This window comes from Schistocerca gregaria, chromosome 6 (genome assembly GCF_023897955.1).
Source record: "Schistocerca gregaria isolate iqSchGreg1 chromosome 6, iqSchGreg1.2, whole genome shotgun sequence".
Lineage (NCBI taxonomy): Eukaryota > Metazoa > Arthropoda > Insecta > Orthoptera > Acrididae > Schistocerca > Schistocerca gregaria.
The window spans coordinates 41783137-41804424 of NC_064925.1; the positions used below are offsets into that span (position 1 = coordinate 41783137).

The 21288-nt window shown below is 45.1% G+C and overlaps 1 protein-coding gene across 1 annotated transcript in view; it reads left to right on the forward strand.

Moving 5' to 3' along the window:
• Positions 1–21288, forward strand: part of LOC126278710 (phospholipase A1 member A-like) — a 176937-nt gene that overhangs the window by 131978 nt on the left and 23671 nt on the right. Inside the window, exon 5 of the mRNA XM_049978984.1 lies at positions 2820–3002. Within this exon, the coding sequence (XP_049834941.1) occupies positions 2820–3002 (183 nt within the window). The remainder of the gene's footprint in view (positions 1–2819; positions 3003–21288) is intronic.

The window sequence follows — 21288 nt, forward strand, 5'->3', positions numbered from 1 at the left end:
GCGGCCCGTTGTTCACAATTACATTGAAGCGCCAAAGAAACTGGTATAGTGATACGTATTCAAATACTGTGAGATATAAACACGTGCCTGGGACAGTTATTAGATCGGTTACTGTTGCTATAATGGCAGATTATCAATATTTATGTGACTTTGAACATTGTTTTATAGTCGGCGAAGGAGAGGTGAGAGACAACATCTCCCAGGTAGCGACGATGTGGGGATTTTCCCGTGCGACCATTGCACGGGTGTACCGTGAATATCAGAAATGTGGTAAAACATCAAATCTCCGATATCGCTGCGGCTGGGAAAACATCCTGCAAGAGTGGGACGACTGAAGAGAATCGCTCAACGTGATGGAAGTGCAATCGTTCCGCTAATTGCTGAAAATTTGAATGCTGGGTCATCAAGAAGTGTCAGCTAGCGAACCATTCAACGAAACAACACCGATTTGGGCCATCGCAGCCGAAGGGCTACTCGTGTACCCTTGATGACTACACGACACACAGTTTTACGCCTCGCCTGAGCCTATCAGCACCGACATTGGATTGTCGATGACTGGAAACTGTTGCATGGTCGGGCAAGTCTCGCTTCAAATGTACCGTACGGGTATGGAGACAAACTCATGAATCCATGAGCCCTGCTTGTCAGAAGGGCACAGTTCAGGCTGGTGAAGTCTCTGCAATGGTGTGGCGCAGCTGGAGTGATACGACACCCTTTATATGTCGAGATACGACTCTGACAGGTGACTTGTATGTAAGAATCCTGTCTGATCAACTTCGCGTCTATTGTGCATTCCGGTGAACTTCGGCAATTCCAGAAGAACAATGCGACACCCCACATGTCCAGAATTGCTACAGAGTGGCTCCAGGAAGATTGTTCTGATTTTAAACAATTCCGCTGGCCACGAAACTTCCCAGAGACGGACATTGTTGTGCGTATCTGGGATGCCTTGGAACGCGCTGTTCAGAAGAGACCTCCATCCCCTCGTACTCTTACGGATTTATGGACAGCCCTGCAGCACTACTTCAGACATTCGTCGAGTCCACGCCACGTCGTGTTGCGGCACTTCTGCGTGCTTGTGGGGACCTACGCGATATTAGGCAGGTGTTCCAGTTTCTTTGACTCTTCAGTGTACATGACCTGTGCGTAGACATCTAATGCCACATTCCTCGACAAAGCTAACAACAAAGTGATTCTGCTTTATCAGGGATTCGACAGTCATGTATTTGCTTCCAAGGACGTACAAAGAATCTACCAAGTAGGTGGTCATAATGTTTTGGCTTTTCAGTGTATAAGAGGGTATTTTTACTTAATTCGGGGCACTTCCCGTACTTTCTTTCTTTCTTTTGCTTGTGCCTTTTTCCCTCAATGACGCAGGGTCGGCACGGTGAACTGGATTTGGCAACGTTAATTTAAGAGGCGGCCGGATGCCCTTCCTGGCACCACCCTGTGCCCCCGAAACGGAGTTAGTGTACCCCAATACAGCGTCCCCAGTGCTATATTACGAAAAGACTTAGAAAACGGTATTTATAAAGAAAAGACTTTTAAAAATTGAGTAATATCTATTTTTATCATTTCTCTGGGTAAGTTTCGAGGGCAAAGGAATATAACAAAATGATCTAAAAAGACAAGATACGCTCCTTTGTTAATTTTTTAGTCGTCTTCACTTCTTCTCTTGCCTCGGTTGTGTGTAGACAAACATCTTGCGTGTGCTGGCAAATGTAAGCATAATTGCATGGATTAAGGAGATAATATATTGATTTAATATCATTTTTCACTTTTAATTTGTAAGAGGTGATCCCGATTTCACGTCCGCCTTCCTTTGCATCGGCTGCTGCGATTGTTGAACTGTAAATTACTCGAATGCAGGTTAATTCAGTCAACGACGCCATTACGTGGCGATATTAACTTGTAAAAAAATTAACGGAAGCGAAAAACTCGCCCGCTATTAACATAATATTTATTTTTCTCCACAGCGGCACGAAGTTGCAGAAATACGTAGCTTTAAGATTCTTAATTTCAGTACCATAGACGAGAGCCAGAGCCAGGACTCCGACTACAATGCAATGGTTACCGTAGGTAAGAAAAAATACTCTCGCGCGTGTGTGGGCCACAATTGTAATTAATAAGTACAGATTTTTTACTTTAAAGTGAACTGACTACCCGAGGAAATTAATATGAAAAGTTTATTCCATTGTTCAACTTTGACTGACTGAATCTTAAAACATTTGTTACATTAATGAACGTTAAATGCTCATAATTTAAGGTTAATATTGTTAAAAAGGAGAACTTCACGAAAGGATTTAATCGTAAATCAAAATTGAATGAAATATAATTTTTATTAAGGCCCACCATGTAAGTCGGCAAGAATCGATGATAATAATAATAATATATTAAATTGCGACGGCCGACGGACGCGAGACTGTCTGCGTCTAGTGTAATCCATGGTATAGTGCAAATGTGTTCAGATGTCTGCGAGCCGTGTAACTGAGGCGGGACGTGGGAACCAGCCCGGTATTCACCTAGTGGGATGTGGAAAACCGCCTAAAAACCCACATCCGGGCCAGAAGACCGTCCTCCGTCGTTAAGCCGCCGGGCGGATTCGATCCCGGGCCGGCGCGCCAGCCCGAGTCCAGGAAGGAGCGCATTAGCGCTCTGGGCTAACTTGGCGGGTTGCTTTCCGTACTTACTTCCTAACACAGTTAAAAGTTTTTCTAAAGCTGAGTGGTGCGTTAGAACAGGCGGCGTTAGCGAGCTGGGCTGTAGAGTAGAGTAGGAGACGCCAGTTCAGTGTGTGATGTGTTGGTCGTGTGCGGCAGGTCTTGACCCGGCGCGTCCGCTGGTGAGGGCGGCGCTGCGCCTCGCGCAGGGCGACGCCGGCCACGTGCAGACGCTGCACACCAACGCCGGCCACTACGGCGAGCTGGCCACGCCGCGCATGGCGCACGTGTCCGTCTGCGTCAACGGCGGCCGCCTGCAGCCCTTCTGCCTCGACAAGACCGGTGAGCGGCGGCAGCGAAAACTGGTTCAATTTCTGCCTCTCTATCTACATTATTCCGTGATTTACACACATGCTTCGAATAACATGGGGTTTTATTAGAACCAAACAAATAAAAAAGTTCAAAAGTAAGACAAAGCAAAGATGATGTTCTTTACAGGAAATAATATGTCCACCATCATTCCTCAACAATAGCTGTAGTCGAGGAATAATGTTGTGAACAGCACTGTAAAGCGTGTCCAGAGTTATGGTGAGGCATTGGCGTCGGATGTTGTCTTTCAGCATCCCTAGAGATGTCCGTCGATCACGATACACTTGCGACTTCAGGTAACGCCAAAGACAATAATCGCACGGAATGAGGTCTGCGGAACTGGGAGACCAAGTCTGACGAAAGTGGCGGCTGAGCACACGATCCTCACCAAACGACGCGCGCAAGAGATCTTTCACACATCTGGCAGTATGGGGTGGAGCGCCACCCTGCATAAACATCGTACGTTCCAGCAGGTGTTTATGAGCCAGGCTGCGGATGATGCGATTCTGTAACTTATCGGCCTACCTCTCACCCGTCACGGTAGCAGTTACAAAATGAGAATCACGCATTTCTTCGAAGAAGAAAAACGGCCCGATAACGGTAGATGTGGTATATCCAACCCATACCGTGACTTTCTCGTCGTGCAATGGAGTTTCCATGACAGTTCTGGGATTTTCGGTAGCCCAAATTCTGCAGTTGTGGGCGTTGACAGACCCTCGGAGCGTGAAATGAGCTTCGTCGGTCCACAACACGCTACTCAACCACTCGTCGTCTTCCGCCATCTTTTGAAACGCCCACACCGCAAAAACCCTCCGCTTCACTAAATCGCCAGGTAACAGTTCATGATGCCGGTGGATTTTGTACGAATAGCATCGGAGGGTACGCCTCAGTGCCAACCAAACAGTAGTGTATGGAATGCCAGTGCGACGTGGGACTGCACCAGCGCTGACTTGCCCGTGCATAGACGAACCCGCTGTAGTCTCCATTTCTTCCTGAACTGTCTCAGCAGCATTACGCCTATGATGATCGCCTGGGTCTTGGAGGGATTAACACAGAGGAACCACTGGTTGCACCAAGCGGTGAATTGGTCAAGGTGGGTTTGGAGGGTACATTGGGACTGTTGAAGGGTAGGATAAAGGGCTAGGAAGGCGGTGTCATCAGCAAACTGGAGAAGATGAACAGGAGGGGGAGGTTTGGGCATATCAGCAGTGTACAGGAGATACAGATGAGAGAGGAAAGGACAGAACCTTGGGGCAAGCTGGCAGAGGGGTAGAAAGTACGGGAGTTGGAATTGTGGATAGTCACATAGGAGGGACGATGGGAGAGGAAGGAAGCAACGAGATGGACGAAGTTGATGGGGAGAGCATACGTCTGGAGTTTGAAGAGGAGCCCAGTATGCCAGACACGGTCATAGGCGTTCTGGAGATCAAGGGAAACAAAGATAGCGGAGCGACGGGAGTTACGTTGGAGGAAAAGAAGATTGGTAAGGTTAAGGAGCTGGTCGACGGCAGAGAAGGAAGGCCGGAAGCCACATTGGGTAAGAGGAAGGAGGCGGTGCTGGTTAAGGTGGCAGTGAATACGGCGAGAGAGAATGGCCTCAAAGACCTTACTGAACACGGAGGTGAGGCAGATTGGACGATAGGAAGTGGTATCAGAGCAAGGGCATACAGGAAGGATGGGGGGAATTCTTTGAGGTGACGATAGATGACGCCATCATGACCAGGGGCGGTGTTGCGTTGCGAGTGGAGGACGAGTGTGATGTCTTGTGTGGTGATGGGAGTGTTGGATCGATTACCCCCCTCAGACATCAAAGTACTGGAAGCTAGGGAGGAGCGGGGGGACAGAGGTGTCAGTGCGGTCAAGGACGGTGGGGAAGAGGGAGGAATCAAAATCATCAGGAATGGAGAAGACCTCGGATAGGTGGGAAGCAAAATGGTGAGCCTTACTGCTGATTCTCTCTCTCACTACAGCTCCTTTTATACACGATTGCCATGCCGAGTCACCGACGTTTTGCTGTCCAGCGCCATCTGTCGGACATTTTGTGAACTTCGTCTTGTTTTGGTTCTAATAAAACCCCATGCCATTCCAAGCATATGTGTCAATTTTTACCTCTCATATAAATTTGAAAACTGAATCAACCACGGAACAATGTAGATAATCACCCGGTACATCTACAGTCCTTTGTCGGAGTCTACCGTGTACCACTGCTGGTCATTTCCTTCCCTGTTCCACTAGCTAACACATCGATGGAAAAACGACTGTCGACATGTCTCCATATGAGTCCTAATTCCTCCTATCTTATCTTGGTGGTTCTTACGCGAAATGTATACCTAATAGCCAAAGAAACTGGTACACGTGCCTAACATCGTGTAAGCGACCCCGCCAGCACGCAGAAGTGCTGGAACAAGACATGGTGTGGACTCGACTAATGTCTCAAGTATTGCAGGAGGGAATTAACTCCACGAATCCTGCAGGGCTGTCCACAAAACCTAAAGAGTATGAGGGGACATCTCTCCTGAACAGCACTTTGCAAGGCGTCCCACATATTCTCAATAATGTTCGTCTCTGCCGAGTTTGGAAGTGGTGAAACCCAGAAGAGTGTTCGTGGAGCCACTCTGTAGCAATTCTGGACTTGCGGGATGTTGCATTCTCCTGCTGGAATTGCCCAAGATGGTCGGAATGCACAATGGACGTGAATGGATGCAGGTGATCGGGCTGGATGCTTACGTACTTGTCACCTGTCAAAGTTGTGTCTAGACGTGTTAGGGGGCCCATATCACTTCAACAGCACTCGCCCCACACCATTGAAGAGCCTCCACCGACTTGAACAGTCCCCTGCTGACATGCAGGGTCCGTGGATTCATGAGGTTCTCTCCGTACCCGTACACGTCCATCCGCTCGATACAATTTGAAACGGGACTCGTCAGACCAGGCAACATGTTTCCAGTCCAATGTCGCATTGACGGGAGCATACAAGGCATAAAGCTTTGTGTCGTGCCGTCATCAAGGGCACACGAGTGGCCCTTCGGCTCCGAAAACCCATATCGATAATGTTTCGTTGAATGGTTCGCACGCTGACACTTGTTGATCGTCTGGCATTGAAATCTGCAGCAATTTGCGGAAGTGTGCACTCCTGTCACGTAGAACGACTCTCTTCAGTCGTCGTTGGTCCCGTTCTTGCAAGATCTTTTTCCGGCTGCAGCGACGTCGGAGATTTGATGTTGTAGCGGATTCCTGATATTCATGGTACACTGGGGAAACTGTCGTGCGGTAAAATCGCCACTTCATAGCTACATCGGAGATATTGTGTTCCGTAGCTTCTGCTCCGCCTATAACACCATGCTCCAACTCTCTTAAATCTGGATATTCTGTCACTGTAGCAGCGTAACAACTTGTTGTCTTATATAGCCGTTGCCGACCGCAGCGCCATATTCCGCCTGTTTACATAACTCCGTATTTGAATACGCTGCCTATATCAGTTTCGTTGTATGCTGGCGGCAGTAGAATGGTTCGGCAGTCAACTTCCTGTACCGTTTCTCTGATGTTTTTTATTCCAGTCTTTGATCACAATATGAGTTCTTTAGACGATGACCGGTTTCAGCCCGTAATGACCATCGTCAGATCTTTTTTACGCCATGTCCACTTTATCAATAGTATTCTCCGAAAAGAACGCCGCCTTCCCTCCAGGGATTCCTATTTCAGATCCCAAACAATCTCCGTACCACTTACATGTTGTTCGAACATACCGGTGACAAATCTAGCAGCCCGGCTGTGCGAGGGCGTGTAAATTACCAAACAGTCCTTACTTCCATATGTCGTCATGAAAAGACCCTTAAATTGTCTGTGCGTGCTTTCCATGTGCCTTAGCCGTACAGAGGAGCCTGAAAATTATATTTACGGTTAGCCAGAAAGCGATGGAGAACATAGTGGCCATAATTTCCAGCCTGCAAGACCACATTACTCTTTGTGCTCACTGAAGAAAAATGTTCATACTTGATATTTAGTCAGCGGGATCAGGAACTACGACTTTAAAAGCTCAAAAGCTCCAACTGATTGATACATTTTTTTTAAATTTCACCCGCACAAAATATAATAATATCCCTAACAGTAATACTAATTAATAATACTAATATCCCTTTCGGAGACAGCACTGTGAATATTTCAGAGGCGATCTCTACTGCTAGTTCCAAGTGAAATGGTATATCGCCCTGACTAACAATTACCGAAAGTTAATTGCTTGCCTTAAAAGTAGAAAATGAATCTCGTCACTTGCCACACGGTTTCGTCACATTACAAAGTTACTTCCGTGAAAGCTAAGCGACCCACGTCGGTGTGCGGTCCTCGCGAGTTCACGGCCTACTTCCACGGAAAACGCGTTTAAGTCTGCCCAGTTCTGGCAGCGTCAGAGGCAGGGCGCACGCAGGCGTTTGACTGACGCGGACACATTATTTTGTTTTGTCTTAGGGCGCAAAAACAACTGGGGTCATATGCGACCGTGTCAAAACTATAGAACACGAAAACAGAGAGAAAATAGTAAACGACTAAACGTAGGTCCCAAGCAGCTAAAACCAGGGACGTGAAGAAAGGGCTACTAAAGACGCCATACAGAAACAGAGGTCTGAAACTAAAAATTAAACGGCGTTCTCTATATTGCTTTGACAGATAAAAAGTAAAACGTGGTCTATAGCCCGCGTGTCGCTTGCTAAAACGGCCGGTAATTCAGACGGCAAACCCAAGTGGGAACATAAACGATTAAAAAATTGATATACCGTCTGGAAGTGGATGACAGTTAAATCTTGGGCGCAATGTGTACAAAGTAGTGGGGGAGTGCCACTTAGCAAATGACGATGTGTAAAAAGGCTGTGCCCAATACGCTACCTATTTAAAATTACCTCCTCCGGGCGGGAGCCCCGATAGGAGGTTGACCAAGCCTCTGGGGGAGGCTTAATAATCCTCAGCTTACTCCCTTGAAGCGAGGACCAATGGCGGTGTCAAAGGGACACCACCTCCTGACAGACAGCAACACTGAGATCGATGGAGGAAATGTAGGAACTTGTGAGCAACCTCGGCAGCAGCGTCATCAGCCTCGTTTCCTGGCAGACCGTCATCACCAGGAACCCGCAAAAACATCACACTGTCTCCACCAAGACCGAGCAAATGAACGCCTTCCTGGACCCGCTGCACTAAGGAATAAGTGCTGTACAGCACACATAGACTTTGAAGCACGCTGAGAGAGTATGAGCAGAGGACACAATTGGAAAGTCTTCGTCGCCATATGTACTCCGTGGCCTTATACAGGGGGAAGAGCTCGGTTGTAAATACTGAGCAGTGTACCGGAAGCCTATATCGACAGACACAGGTGCCAATGGCAAAGGCACACCCAACCCCACGGTCAGTCCGCGAGTGGTCAGTGTATACAAAAATTATTATGGCGAAGTTTCATGCGAATGTCGTGAAACTGTGGCGAAAGAGCGAGGTTGGAGTAGTGCCCGTAAGAAGGGAATGAAGGCCAAGGTTAACATGGGCCGCTTCACGAATCCAAGGTACTAAAGGGTTCACACCCACTGGGAAAGTTCCAGGTAGTGAGAAGTTAAGCCGCCGTAGCGAGTGCCGAAAGCGAACTCCTGGACGTAACACAGAAGAGGGACTCGTCCCATACTGGCGATCAAAGGAGTCATCGAAGAAAGAGGCATAGGACGAGTGGCCACGCGTGGCAGGCAAACAGCATGCATGCCTTCTGAGGAGGCAGTCACGGCGGCGGGAGAGTGGCAGTTCCGCAGCTTCATCATACAGACTCTCAACCAGGACAATGTAAGAGGCGCCAGAGGCCAAACAGATGTCACAATGGCGGATAGTGTTGAGACGGCGTAAGGGGGATGGACGTACTGACGCATTAATAAAGCACCCATAGTCGACTTGCGTGCGGACAAGAGACCCGTACAAACGGAGGAGGGTGGCTCGATCAGCACCCCAGGAACTACCATTGAGGAAACGTAGGACATTGAAGGACCGCGTACAGTGTGCTACCAGGTAAGAGACATGGGAGGACCAAGAGTTTCCTAACGAGCAGGAGCCCCAGGAATTTCGTAGTTTCAACGAACGGAAGAACACGCCCAAGATGTAAAGATGGTGGGCGAAACCAATTGCGCCGCCAGAAATTCATACAGTTTTGTCAGTGAATAGCGAAAGCCATTGTCGATGCTCCAGGAGTAAAGACGATCGACATCGCTGAAGACGCCGCTGACTGAGACACGTCTCTGTTGGCGAGTTTGCCATCTACTGCAGTTCTCCAAAGACGGAGCCGGAGATGCGTAGCGGGAGACAGGCCGTGATAGGGTTCCGTCCTGGGCGCTGTCCTCTCTGCTATTGCCTTTAACCCTGAGGCACACCGTTTTCCTAGATGAAGGTGTCCGACAAGGCAGAACCCACACGCATCTTGAAAACTCTTTTAAAAAGATGCCACAGTGGCAACAGGGCAGGCGGCCACGGAAGCCCCATGTGCAAAGATTACTGAGGATACCAGTTCTCCAGGAGGTGTCTAAGGCCTTCTCCACATCGAAAACCACGGGGAACACTGGGATTTCCGCAGAAAAACATTCATGACATGGGTGGACGAAGTAACGAAATGGTCAGCCTTAGAACGCCGAACTCGAAATCCACATTTTGCATTCGTCAGTAAATTGCAAGACTTGAGCTGGACATGAATCATACATTCCATCACTTTGCAAACGCAGCTGGTGAGACAGATGGGATGGTAACTAGGAGGTTTTTGTCCTTACCGGGCTTAGGTATGGGCACGACGGTGGCTTCACGCCAACGTCCGGTAAATGTGTGCTCTGCCCGTATGTGGCTGTACGTGTTAAGCAGAAAGTGCTTGCCTGCAAGAGAGAGGTGCTTCAACATCTGAATGTGGATGGCGTCTGGCCCTCGGGCGGAGGATCGGGATGAACTGAGAGCATGTTCTAGCTCCCTCATAGTAAAGACGGCATTGTAGCACTCACTATCTCGAGAAGGGTATCGCCTGAGCCCCCTCCGCCCGTTTCCGATGGAGGAAGGCACGGTGATAGTGGGAAGAGCTCGAAATATTCGCAAAGCGGCGGCCCAAAGTGTTGGAGATAGCACTTGGGTCCACGATGTCATCGTCTGCTACTATCTGGCCGGATATTGGGGAATGGATCTTGGCCCCAGATAGCAGTCGGAGGTTGGCCCACGCGGCAGAGGAAGGGGTGGAAGTGTTAAAAGAACTAGTGAACGAAATCCAGCCAGCTCTTTTGCTATCCCGAAGAATGTGGCAACACTTTGCATGCATCTGTTTATAATGAGTGCAGTTTGCCATCGTAGGACGACGGTTAAAAACGCGAACAACACGCCTCTGTGGTCGAATTGCGTCGCGACATGCCTCAGTCCACCAAGGGACGGGAAAACGACGTGGTAAAGAGGAAGTGCGAGGAGCGGAACGTCCTGCAGCTGTAAGGATAACATTTGTGAGACGTTCCACCTCGTCACCACAACTGGGGAAATCTTGTTCTGCGAAGGTCGCCAGGGAGGAGTAAAGCTGCCAGTCAGCCTTAGTAAGCTGCCATTTCAGTGTGCACGCAGGTGGGGTAGATGTCAGCAAACACATAGCACATGGGAAATTGCCGCTCGAGTAGGTGTCAAAAAGAACGGACTACTCAAGACGATGGGCAAGCTTGCCAGTACAGAAGGATGGGTCCAAATGTGAAGAGGTGTGCGAAGAATCAGAAAGGAAAGTGGGTGCTCCAGTGTTAAGGCAGGAGAGGTTAAGTTGATTGAGATGATCAGCCAAGAGGGCACCTCTGGAAGGTCCTGGGAGAACCCCAAACGGGATGATACGCATTAAAGCCATCGAGTAGCAAAAATGAGGGAGGTAGCTGCCCAATAAGCTGAAGAAAGTCTGCCCTGGTGACATCGAATGATGGAGGAACATAAATGGTACAGAGGAAAAAAGTCAGGTAGGGAAGGAAGAGGCGAATTGCAACAACTTGAAGATAGGTAGTCAGGTGGATGGGTTGACTATGAACGACATCCCATATGAACAGCATGACGCCCCCATGAGATGGAATGCCGACCCTGGTCAAACCGAACTAAGAAGGAATGTGAAAGTTCAAAGCGGTCGTGGGGACGCAATTTCGTTTCCTGAAGGCAGAGTAGAAGGGACGCAGCGATTCTAAAAGCAGCTGTAAATCCTCTTTGTGGAATCGAAGGCCGCGAACCTTCCATTGGAGGAGAGTCATGATGAGGAACAGTGTAGGGGTGTGACCATGGTGGCTGCCGAGTGACAGCTGGGGAAGAGTCGCTGCCACAGGGCACAGAAGCAGGACCATCCTGCTCAGTTGGATCCACAGAAGTATCAGCTTTCTTGTGCTGTCGGTCTGTGGAGCCCAACGCTGCAAACCGGTTGGCCGGTTGGTGGTGCGCGCCGGCGACACGGAGGCTGGGTGGCCTATGGTATCGCGTGACAACACCGTGGAAGAGGATCTTCGAGTCGTCGATGGAGAAGAACGTTTGCCTTTAGAGCACCTCTTCGAGTTAGCAGAGGAAGACTCGGGTGTTGTTTGACTGGAGGGACATAGTCTTCACATGAATACTCCTTCTGTCCTTTATGGCCTACTGGTTGCGTAGCTGGTGGTTCCGCGTCTCGTGCGAGAGTTTGATGGTTCGTTGCAGGCTGGATGGTGGGGAGGATGATGTTACCTTGACATTGGGCGATTTTACAACTTCAGAGCTGAATCTGAGGTCGGATGTCTGCCCGGCCATGTCCTTCATGGAGTGAGGGTAACAAGAACGGAACTACAGGTACCAGACGGCAGAATGTCGGGTTTGCGACTAGCTAATGACTTGTGAGTGACGGGGTAAGACACTTTTTCTTTTACCCAGATCTCTTGGACAGCCCGCTAATCAAGATGCACGGGGCAATTCCGAGAGGAGGCGGCATGGCCGCCTTTGCAGTTGATACAGCGTGGAGGAGCAGGCAGACAATCGCCCTCGTGTACGTTGCTACCACAGGTTACACATTTAGCTGTATCGACAAGACATTCTAGTGTGGTTGAGACAATGAGACTGGTAGCAGCGCATCGGGTTCGAAATGTACGGTCGGACTGTGATAGAGTAGTGCTTCCGCCAGAGATCAAAGCAGGCTATGAAATTATCAAATGTGAGGAAAAAAGTGCGCGTTGACACTAAAGAAGAATCTACCATTTTCATTACCCAATGGACGTTAATGGCACCCTGATCGGACAGGTAAGATTGGATTTCGGCCTCGGTTAGACCGTTGAGGTGTCTGAATTCTGCCCGTGGTTTAATTTACACCAAAGGTGCAAACGTCTCGACACGAACAGGGTAGACGTGGATAAGCGAAGAGGCAAGCAGTTGTTGTGCCTGAGAATCAGAAGTAGTCTCCAAAAGCAAAGTGCCATTCTGTAAACGAGAGCAGTGTTTCACAGGGCCGGCAATTGCATCAACACCTTTCTGAATAATAAACGGATTTACCATGGTGAATGACTGACCGTCTTCAGTGCGTGAGACCACAAGGAACCGTGGTGCAGCAGGAAGGGTCTTTGAATCGTTAGCCGCATTACGTTAACGTTTCGTAGACGTTGGTTGGGAAGATGGTTGGCTCAAAGCGATAAAACCCCCCATGACTGCCAGGGTCTCCAGTGGCGCGCTCCTTTCAAGTGGGGGCCCCCTTCACAAGGGGCGCACCCGCCTTGGATGACAGTTCACACCTCAGGTCACGCCTCCTGAACACCTAACAGAGGGACAAATCGGCTATTTCGAAAGTTTGCACCTCACGCATTCACCTCTTCCTGGGCCTGACCTGTACCAGGTGGTAGTTGCGAACCCCACCTATCGAACTGGGGCTGGGAATTATGCGTTACACAGTCACGCGTCAGTCGCGGGGATCGGCATTCAGGAGCACACACCGAGGAAGAAGATAAAGAGGAACCTCAAATGCCGAAGCGGAGGAACGAGAGGAGAAGGGGAGCAAAGAAAGGAAAAGGGAACCTAAAGCAGTGGTGAGACTGTTTTTATGTCAGAGACAGACAATCTAGAACATTCCCAATATCACCCCAGACATGTTCCTCAAGAAAGAGACCAGCAAGAGGACAGACATGCAGCGCGGAAGGGAAGTGATGCTGCAAGGGCTGGGGCCCCCTGGTAGCCAAGCACGAACCCGCCACTGGTGGGGACATCGTGTCAAGCTCTTTCCAGATATCTACAAATATGGAATCTGCTTGTTGCCATTCATCCACAGTTCGCTGAAGTTCAACTGAGTTTCGCAGGAGTGATGCTGCCTAAAACCATGCTGGTTCGTGGACATAAACTTCTCAGTCTCAATAAAATTTATTGTATTCGGAGAATTCTGCAGCAAACCGATGTTTGGGATATTCGTCTGTAATTTTGCGGCTCAGTTCTTTTGCACTTCTTATACATAAGAGTCACTTGCACTTTTTTCCAGTTGCTTGGGACTTTGCACTGCGCTAGATTTATTTATTTAGCGTATGGCGCTACCACATGGTTTATACTTATTAAATTATGAAATTATGTGATAAAATACACTATAAAATATATAAGTGAAGGATACATATTCAGATAAAATATAATAAACACAATAAAAAGTAACATCACAGCAGATGCTTTGCACTGCACAAGTATTCATATTCTAACGTCCAAATTGGCGATCCATTCGAGGCAGGGCGGTGTGACGTTGAAGAAGTCAGCTCGACTACCCTGGTAGGCCCTTAATTCACAGTCCTGGGCGATGTGCTGTATTGTTTGATTAGGTGCCCCACAGTCACAGCTAGGGCTGGTAAGCTTTCCCCACTTGTGTAGATTGTGTGCACATAGTCCATGTCCTGTTCGGATTCTGTTTAGGCTTTTCCACAGCTGTCGTGGAAGTTCAAAGCCCTTAAGTTTCTCTGATGGACATATAAGTTCACGGTTCTCAGGAGAGACACTATCACTCCAGCTCTCGTGCCATTTAGTATCCATGCTGCAGTTGGCAGCTGACAGTTGATGGGCCATTCTTAAAGGGGGATATCTGGAGTGGAGTCGTGTTCTTTCCAAGGTTGGGACATCTTCATGGATAGGAAGTAGAGGACTATTAATTATTATTGTGTATTCCTTCATCAGAGTTTCCTATCTTCGCAGGAACGGTGGAGCTCTATGACTGTGTTGGAAGCCAATATAGTGGGGTAGTCTTTATGCATCCAGTTATGGTTCTCATAGCGGCGTTGAGATGGGGTGTCTACCTTCTTTACATGCTTGCTGCTTAACCACGCTGGTGCACAGTACTTGACTGCAGAGTACACTAAGGCGAGTGCAGAGGTTCGTACTGTGTCTGCTATTGCGCCAGAGATTCGCAATAAATGCAGGCTATGTAAGGGGCAAATGCCGTAGTGTAGTCTTTGAAAAACCGAATTGGGATTGCATCTGGACCTGGAGACTTATTTGTTTTGAACTCCTTCAGTTGTTTCTGTACGCAGGGATGCTTATTACTATGTCGTCCATACGGGGCTCAGTTCATGGGAAACTACGGTATGTTTATACGATTCTGCTGCGTGAAAGATTTCTTGAACGTGAAATTTAGAGCTTCGGCTTTCGTTTTGCTATCTTCAGCTGTCATACTGGGAGCCGGGGACTTCTCTTTGCTGTTTGTTTGTTTTGCGCAAAATTAGAGCCTCACGTCATTCACTGTTAGTCTATTGGTTTCGTTACATAAAAGCGCAGAAGTTACGTGACAACTAAGTTTTATTACTTAAAAAATTCAATCAATATTGCATAAGGCTGTTGTGTATTTAAAGGTCTTCAATAATATAAATTGCAAATTTATAAGAAATAAAGTTTAGTTGATCGCATAACTTCTGCGCTTTTATGTAACGAAAACACTTTCTTTTTTTGTTTGTCAAGGACTTCTCAGTCAGCGAATAAATATTGTAGTCCTCTTTTAGTTTGGACATCAGTGCTTGGGAACGGCTGTATCAACGGTATGAAATATTGCAACTGTAATAAAGTTTAATATAGCATCCAAAATAGAAAAGAGGTTTACATTTGCACTTCTTGATTTTCTAGCTGCAGTGCACCCGAATGTTTTCGTGCTCGTCTTGTAAGATCCAGAGCAGTATCTCCGCTCTTCAAACGCCTTTCCTTTCTTTTTCCCAATTGGTGTTTGTTCCTACTTCTACCTTCTTCTCGTGAATACCATGTGAGCGCAGTTACCAACTGTTGCCGAAATATTATGACTGACATTTTCCCTCTTGGAATAAATATAACGCATTCACAACAGCGGTGTTCAGAAAAAGATCAAATGCTAATTTCGATACTGTTTACTGTCTTTCTCAATGGGCTGCTATGTTCACTCATATCATAAGAAAAGTCAGTATCATGTACTCCTTCATTTAATTCAGTAACAATATTTGGTTTTCGGTAAACCACCGTTTCGATTGTCACGTTTTTCATTCCACTCGAATATTTGGTGGAAGGAACAAAAACGTCTCTTGTGCCTTTTGTTTTCAGGATTGTAATTCCTTGGCTGTTCTCTTTTGGAATCATTTCCCCGCGTTTCAGTATGGCCGTTACAATTTTTTTTCAGAATTATTTTGTGATTTAGTCGAAGGGTACGAACCACATACATGTTCTGTGTTATGAGTTTGCTTGGCAAATCTTCATTGGTGTAGCGATTATCATTGCATAATACATGATCTTTATTGAAGAAGTCATGACACAGACTCAAAATAACGTTTCTTGGTGTGGTGTTTTCTGTACCAAGTATTTTGCGAGCGTAAATTCGATAACTGTAGCAGTATTCCCTGTCGTAGCAGAATTTAAACATTTTGAGGCCATACTTGTGTTTTGTTTTAAATATTGTCTGAATGTAATTAGTCCTCGGAATGGTATTAGAGACTCATCAGTACATAGTATTTCGGAAGAATCATAATATTTTTTAAAAACTTTTGTGCAGATCCTCGATGATGAACTGAACTTTTGAGAGACGATCTAAAGCATCAAATTTGTTTTGTCTGCGAAATGCAGCACACACAACATAATTCAAACATTCTCACAAAAGAAAATGTTTAAAGATCGTTCCGAAATTAACAATGGATCGTGCGACCAATATAAATGTATGATGGAAGTTTCACTAATTCCACCCACAAAATCAGTCCAAACAATCGCTTTATTTTATCCTCCTTTATTGGTAGCCATTATTTATTAAATGTATGGTGCAAATCACATTTTATAAAGGACACCATACGGAACATAAATTCGTAAATGCCCATGAATGTCACATCACAAATATGCAAAGACAAATATGAAAATAAGTATAAATGAAGATAGAACTACAGATATAAAGACACAAAAGTCTCAGTCAGTGTGTAACAAAATACGATGCACATCACAAAAATATGTACAGATGACTAACATAGTCCACAAAAATAGGTGCAGATTCCTAAAATAATCGATGATTTCGGTCGCATTCAGGAAATCAGCAGTCTGGGCGTGTTACCTCCTCACAGGGTATCCGTCGTCACGTATGGAACCGTTTGTCTTTCAGCACCGCAGTCACTATAAGCAGAAGTAATCAATATGGTGTCTGCACATCTTCCGTGGTTCGTTCTTTTCCTTTTGAGCCCTGTTCACACTCTCCTGAGAAGACCAAACTATGGCTTTTTTTCGGTATTCACGGAATCTCTCTGAATTTGTCAATAAAACCATTTCCCTCTCTCTACCACAACATTCAATCATGTCGAAGTCATCTCGTTGCAGGTCTATAGCAGTACCAATTGGAAGATTTTTTGACTGAAGTCTGTTGATTTTTACATCTTCACAGAAGCAATGAATGGGGCATTGGTAGTTTTTTAATTTCGTTCATCAGATTAGATGATTCAGGAAAGCCCGCAACTGTGTCATTCATGATTTAAATAAAAAGAACTGCATTATTTACTTATTTTTTATGCTTAGCGCAACGCGTTTTGAGAATATATTCTCGTTTTCAAGTGCATTTGTTTACATGTATATGTTTGTCGATGTCTTTGTGTGTGATTTACTGCCTCTCTTGCGTCTTTTTGAAGTTATTCCAATTGGAAAATCGGAGAAAATGAATCACTGAGTGTGTTTAAACGTTAATGTTACAAATTGTAAGTTCATACCATATCAGAGCAGTAAGGAAGGGAACATTGTTAAAAACACAAACATATTCTGCAGCAGAGTAGCGAACAACACAGACATAGGTTTCCTTTTGCATTATTTTTTAAAGCTTTATTTAACAGGATTAACTCTGTCATTAAATACTGTCAGACAACACTCTACAACAGCTCATAGTGACAACAAAAAATGCAACAGATACTGTAAAACTAAACTCACTTTGCTTACTTGTACTGGCCACACAAACCGCACCCCGCCCTTGGCCTCTCTCAGTCCTGCCTTCCAAACTTTCCTGTCATCTGCATCTTCATCTCCCAGACTCAGTATCTACATGTCTCCCATGGTACTGTCCTTCCATCTCATGCTCGCTCTTCCCAGAGGTCTCTTTCCTTCAGCTTCTCCGTATATTACAGGCTTTATTACCGTGTTCTCCCCTCTCCTCCTCATATGTCCGTACCATCTTAGACAATTATACACACTGCCTGACGTCGTAGCGAGCGTAAAAATTAACAGACTAAGTTATCTGTTTTTTCTTACTCTCCACTGTTCATTTTCTTTCGCTGGTCAATATATTTTTCTCAGTGCTTTAATTTCAAAAGTGATGATTTTTTTCTGTTTTCTTTATCAGGGTCCATGTCTCACTAGCATAGAACACTATTGGTTTGATGATGGTATGATTTTTTTTTTTTTTGCCTCGACTAGATAGTAACTTCGATCTTGTAATGATGTGCATAGCTGCTAGACATCTTCCCCCAACTTGAATTCTTGTTACTATCTCATGGTCCATAAGGTTTTGTTCGTTTATGTTGACGCCGAGGTATGTGAGTGTGTCTGTCTTCTGTATTGTTGGATTTCCGATTTTTAGATGGTTTGGTCCTAAATAACCTCTTCTTTCTACTACCGTGAACTTTGTTTTACTTTAATTTATATTTAGACCTACTTCCATAGCTTCTTCCATTAGCACAGTCCCCATTTTCTCGAGTTCTACCATGTTCTTTCCAATCAGCACAATATCATCCGGAAAAGCCTGGACATTTTTCTTTTTTCCTATGGTGACTCCTGCACTTTCACATGTTACCCTCATCAGGGTGGTGTTGAGGGCCAAATTGAACACGGTTGGTGATATAATATCTCCCAGTCTCACGCCTGTTTTTACTTCAAATTCTTCTGAGAACTTACCCTGTACTTTCACTCTAAACTTCGATTCCATCACACATATTTTAGTTAGCTTTATCAGCTTGTTAGGAATCCTATACTCTGCCATTATCCTCCTCATTTTCGCTATGCTGTCATATGACTTGTTGAAAACTATAAACAGACCAAAGGTATCATGATTGTACTCCCAGTTCTTATCTAATATTTGTCTTAGTATGAATATTTGGTCGATTGTTGATTTACCTTTTCTGAACCCTGCTTGTGCTGTATCTAATATTTCCTCAGTGCATGGGTTGAGCCTGTTCAGTATAATTCTTAATATTACTTTATAGCATGTGCGTAGGAGAGATATCCCTCTGTAGTTCTGTGTCAACATTGTGTCTCCTTTCTTGTATATGGGACATACAGCAGCAGTTTCCCATCCCTCCGGCGTTACTTCTTTTCTCCATATCACTTTCATTAGTTTGGCTAACAACCCATGTACCTTATGTCCCCCTTCTTTGATGAGCTCTGCTCATATCATGTCTATTCCAGAAGCCTTCCCATTCTCTTCTCTTTTTATTGTCTTCGTCGCCTCCATCACAGTGGTTCTTCGACTAATGGTTGTACGTTCTGATTGTTTTCTGCCTTTTTTTTATTATTGTAGGTATCTACCGAGTTGTTCAGCAGTTCTTTGAAGTATTTCCTCCAGTTCTCTAAATTTTCTTCATTCGTAGTGATCAATTTCCCATTCTCGTCCTTCATTGTCACTGCCTTAGCTCTGTACTCTTTCCTGTAGCTATTCATTGTCCTATAAAACTATTTACTATTGTTCTGGTTATAGTCCGCCTCAGCCTTCTCTAATTGTTTATATATTAATGCACTTTTCTCTCGCCTTAGTGTACTCTTCATCTTTATCGTGGCTTTCCTGTACATTGCTTGGTTTTCATGGTTGTTTTTGTTCACCATTGCCTGTCTGGCTCTCTTCCTGTCCTGTACTGGTTTTCTACAGGTTTCATCGAACCACGATTTGCGCTTTATATTGCTATTATTATTATCTCCAAGTAGTTAATAGTTATGAGGGAGACAGCGCATCGTCATCTTCTTCCATTTTGTGTTTAAGATTAAGCTTAAAAATAGATTCGCTGAATTAGAGAATGACAACAACAGAAAAGAAGCTGAAGATATAAACTGTTTATTCACTTTCTCCTCTTTTGGCCTATTCACATATACTCTTTGGGTTCTTTTACCACTGTTGTTCTTAATTGGTGGATTTGGTAATGATTGTTTCATCTTCATTAGCACAAGAAAATGGTCTGATCCTATCTCAGCCCATCTAATTGTCCTAACATCTATTGCCTTTTTATGTTTTTTATCTATCGAAACATGGTCTATTTGGTTCCTAGTTAATCCATCTGGCGAGGTCCATGTTGCTTTACATATGTCTTTATGGGGGAATGATGTACTTCCTATTTTCGTGCTTCTAACTGTGGCGAAGTTGACAACCTTTATACTGTTATCATTTGATTCAGTGTGAGGGCTGAACATGCCTCATATGGCTGGCATTGCCGTTCTTGCCCTATTTTGGCATTTAAGTCTCCCAACACAATTTTGATGTCGTACTGGGGTAATCTGGAGTACATCTGGTCTAAGGTGTCATAGAATTCGTCTTTTATGTCTTCCTCCTTGTCCTCTGTTGGGGCATGGACACTTATTAATGAGATATTTCTATGATTCTGATGTAGCATACTCTTTCATTGACTTTCTAGTGTGATCGTATTGGTCATTATTTTATCATGAACCGCAAATCCTGTCCCAAATATGTGGTGACCATGCTTCTTTCTGCTGTATATGATCGTTTAGTTTTTCTCTCTGTGCATACGTTGTCCAGGCCATCTTATCTCCTGCAGGGTTGTAATATCCATCTTGTTAGTTATTCATCAAGTATTTTTGTCAGTCCTGCAGCGTACAGTTTTACGTTCCATGTACCTATTCGTAATCCTTTATTCATAAGCTTGGGTCGTTTTCCTTTCATCCATTCCAATCTGAGGCTCGGTGTGAGTATATAGGAACCCGTCAGTTTTGTACAATGTTGGGTGGTAAGCCCAACGATTAACCCTCTCACTTTATCGAGTCTTGGGACTTGCTGGAAGGCTAGTTTTCTTCTAGGCTTGGTTGTAAAACTAAACAGCAATGAAAAATCTGCCATAGGTCACAAAGGAAACAACTCCTCGAAAAGAAAGTAGCGAAGTATGAAGCTAACCATAGACACATCCAAAATTATTCAGGTGTTATAAACAACAAACTCAGAGGAAATCAGGCATTAACCTTAAACCAGATAAAAGCCACACGACTATCATTATGAAAGAAAGTGAATACACTGAGAAAACGCGTTAAATTCTTCACAGAAAACAACATAGTACAACTTAACAAAGATCCAACAAAACAGTTCCATAACAAAATCAAAAGAGATTTAAAGGAACCATATTTCTTACTGAGAGAATATGAAAAAATATGAATATATATAAACCCTAAAGCTCCCCGATCCCAAACTATGGTCATAAGGAAGTATGTCCATAAGACCTGTAGTTAATAGTATGAACAGCCCTGCATACAAACTATCTCACAAGATCAACCAGTTCCAAAAAAGTAATTCACATACGAAGCAACATAAACTGAATGAGACAGTTCCACACTAGTCACTGAAATAAAAGAATTAAACGTTCTAGGTGATGCCCACTTTACGTCACTTGATGTCACAAACGTATATTCCAATTCCCTGTTAAAGAATCCGTCGATGTAAGAAAGAACAATTTAGTAAAGCACAAAAAGAATTCACAAGGTGAAATTATTCAGTTTATAGACTTACTAGAAATAATCCTCAACTACAACTACTTTTCATTCAATGGCACCGCGCATCAACAACCAGATGGGATAGCCATGGGCTCATCCATATTTGGCA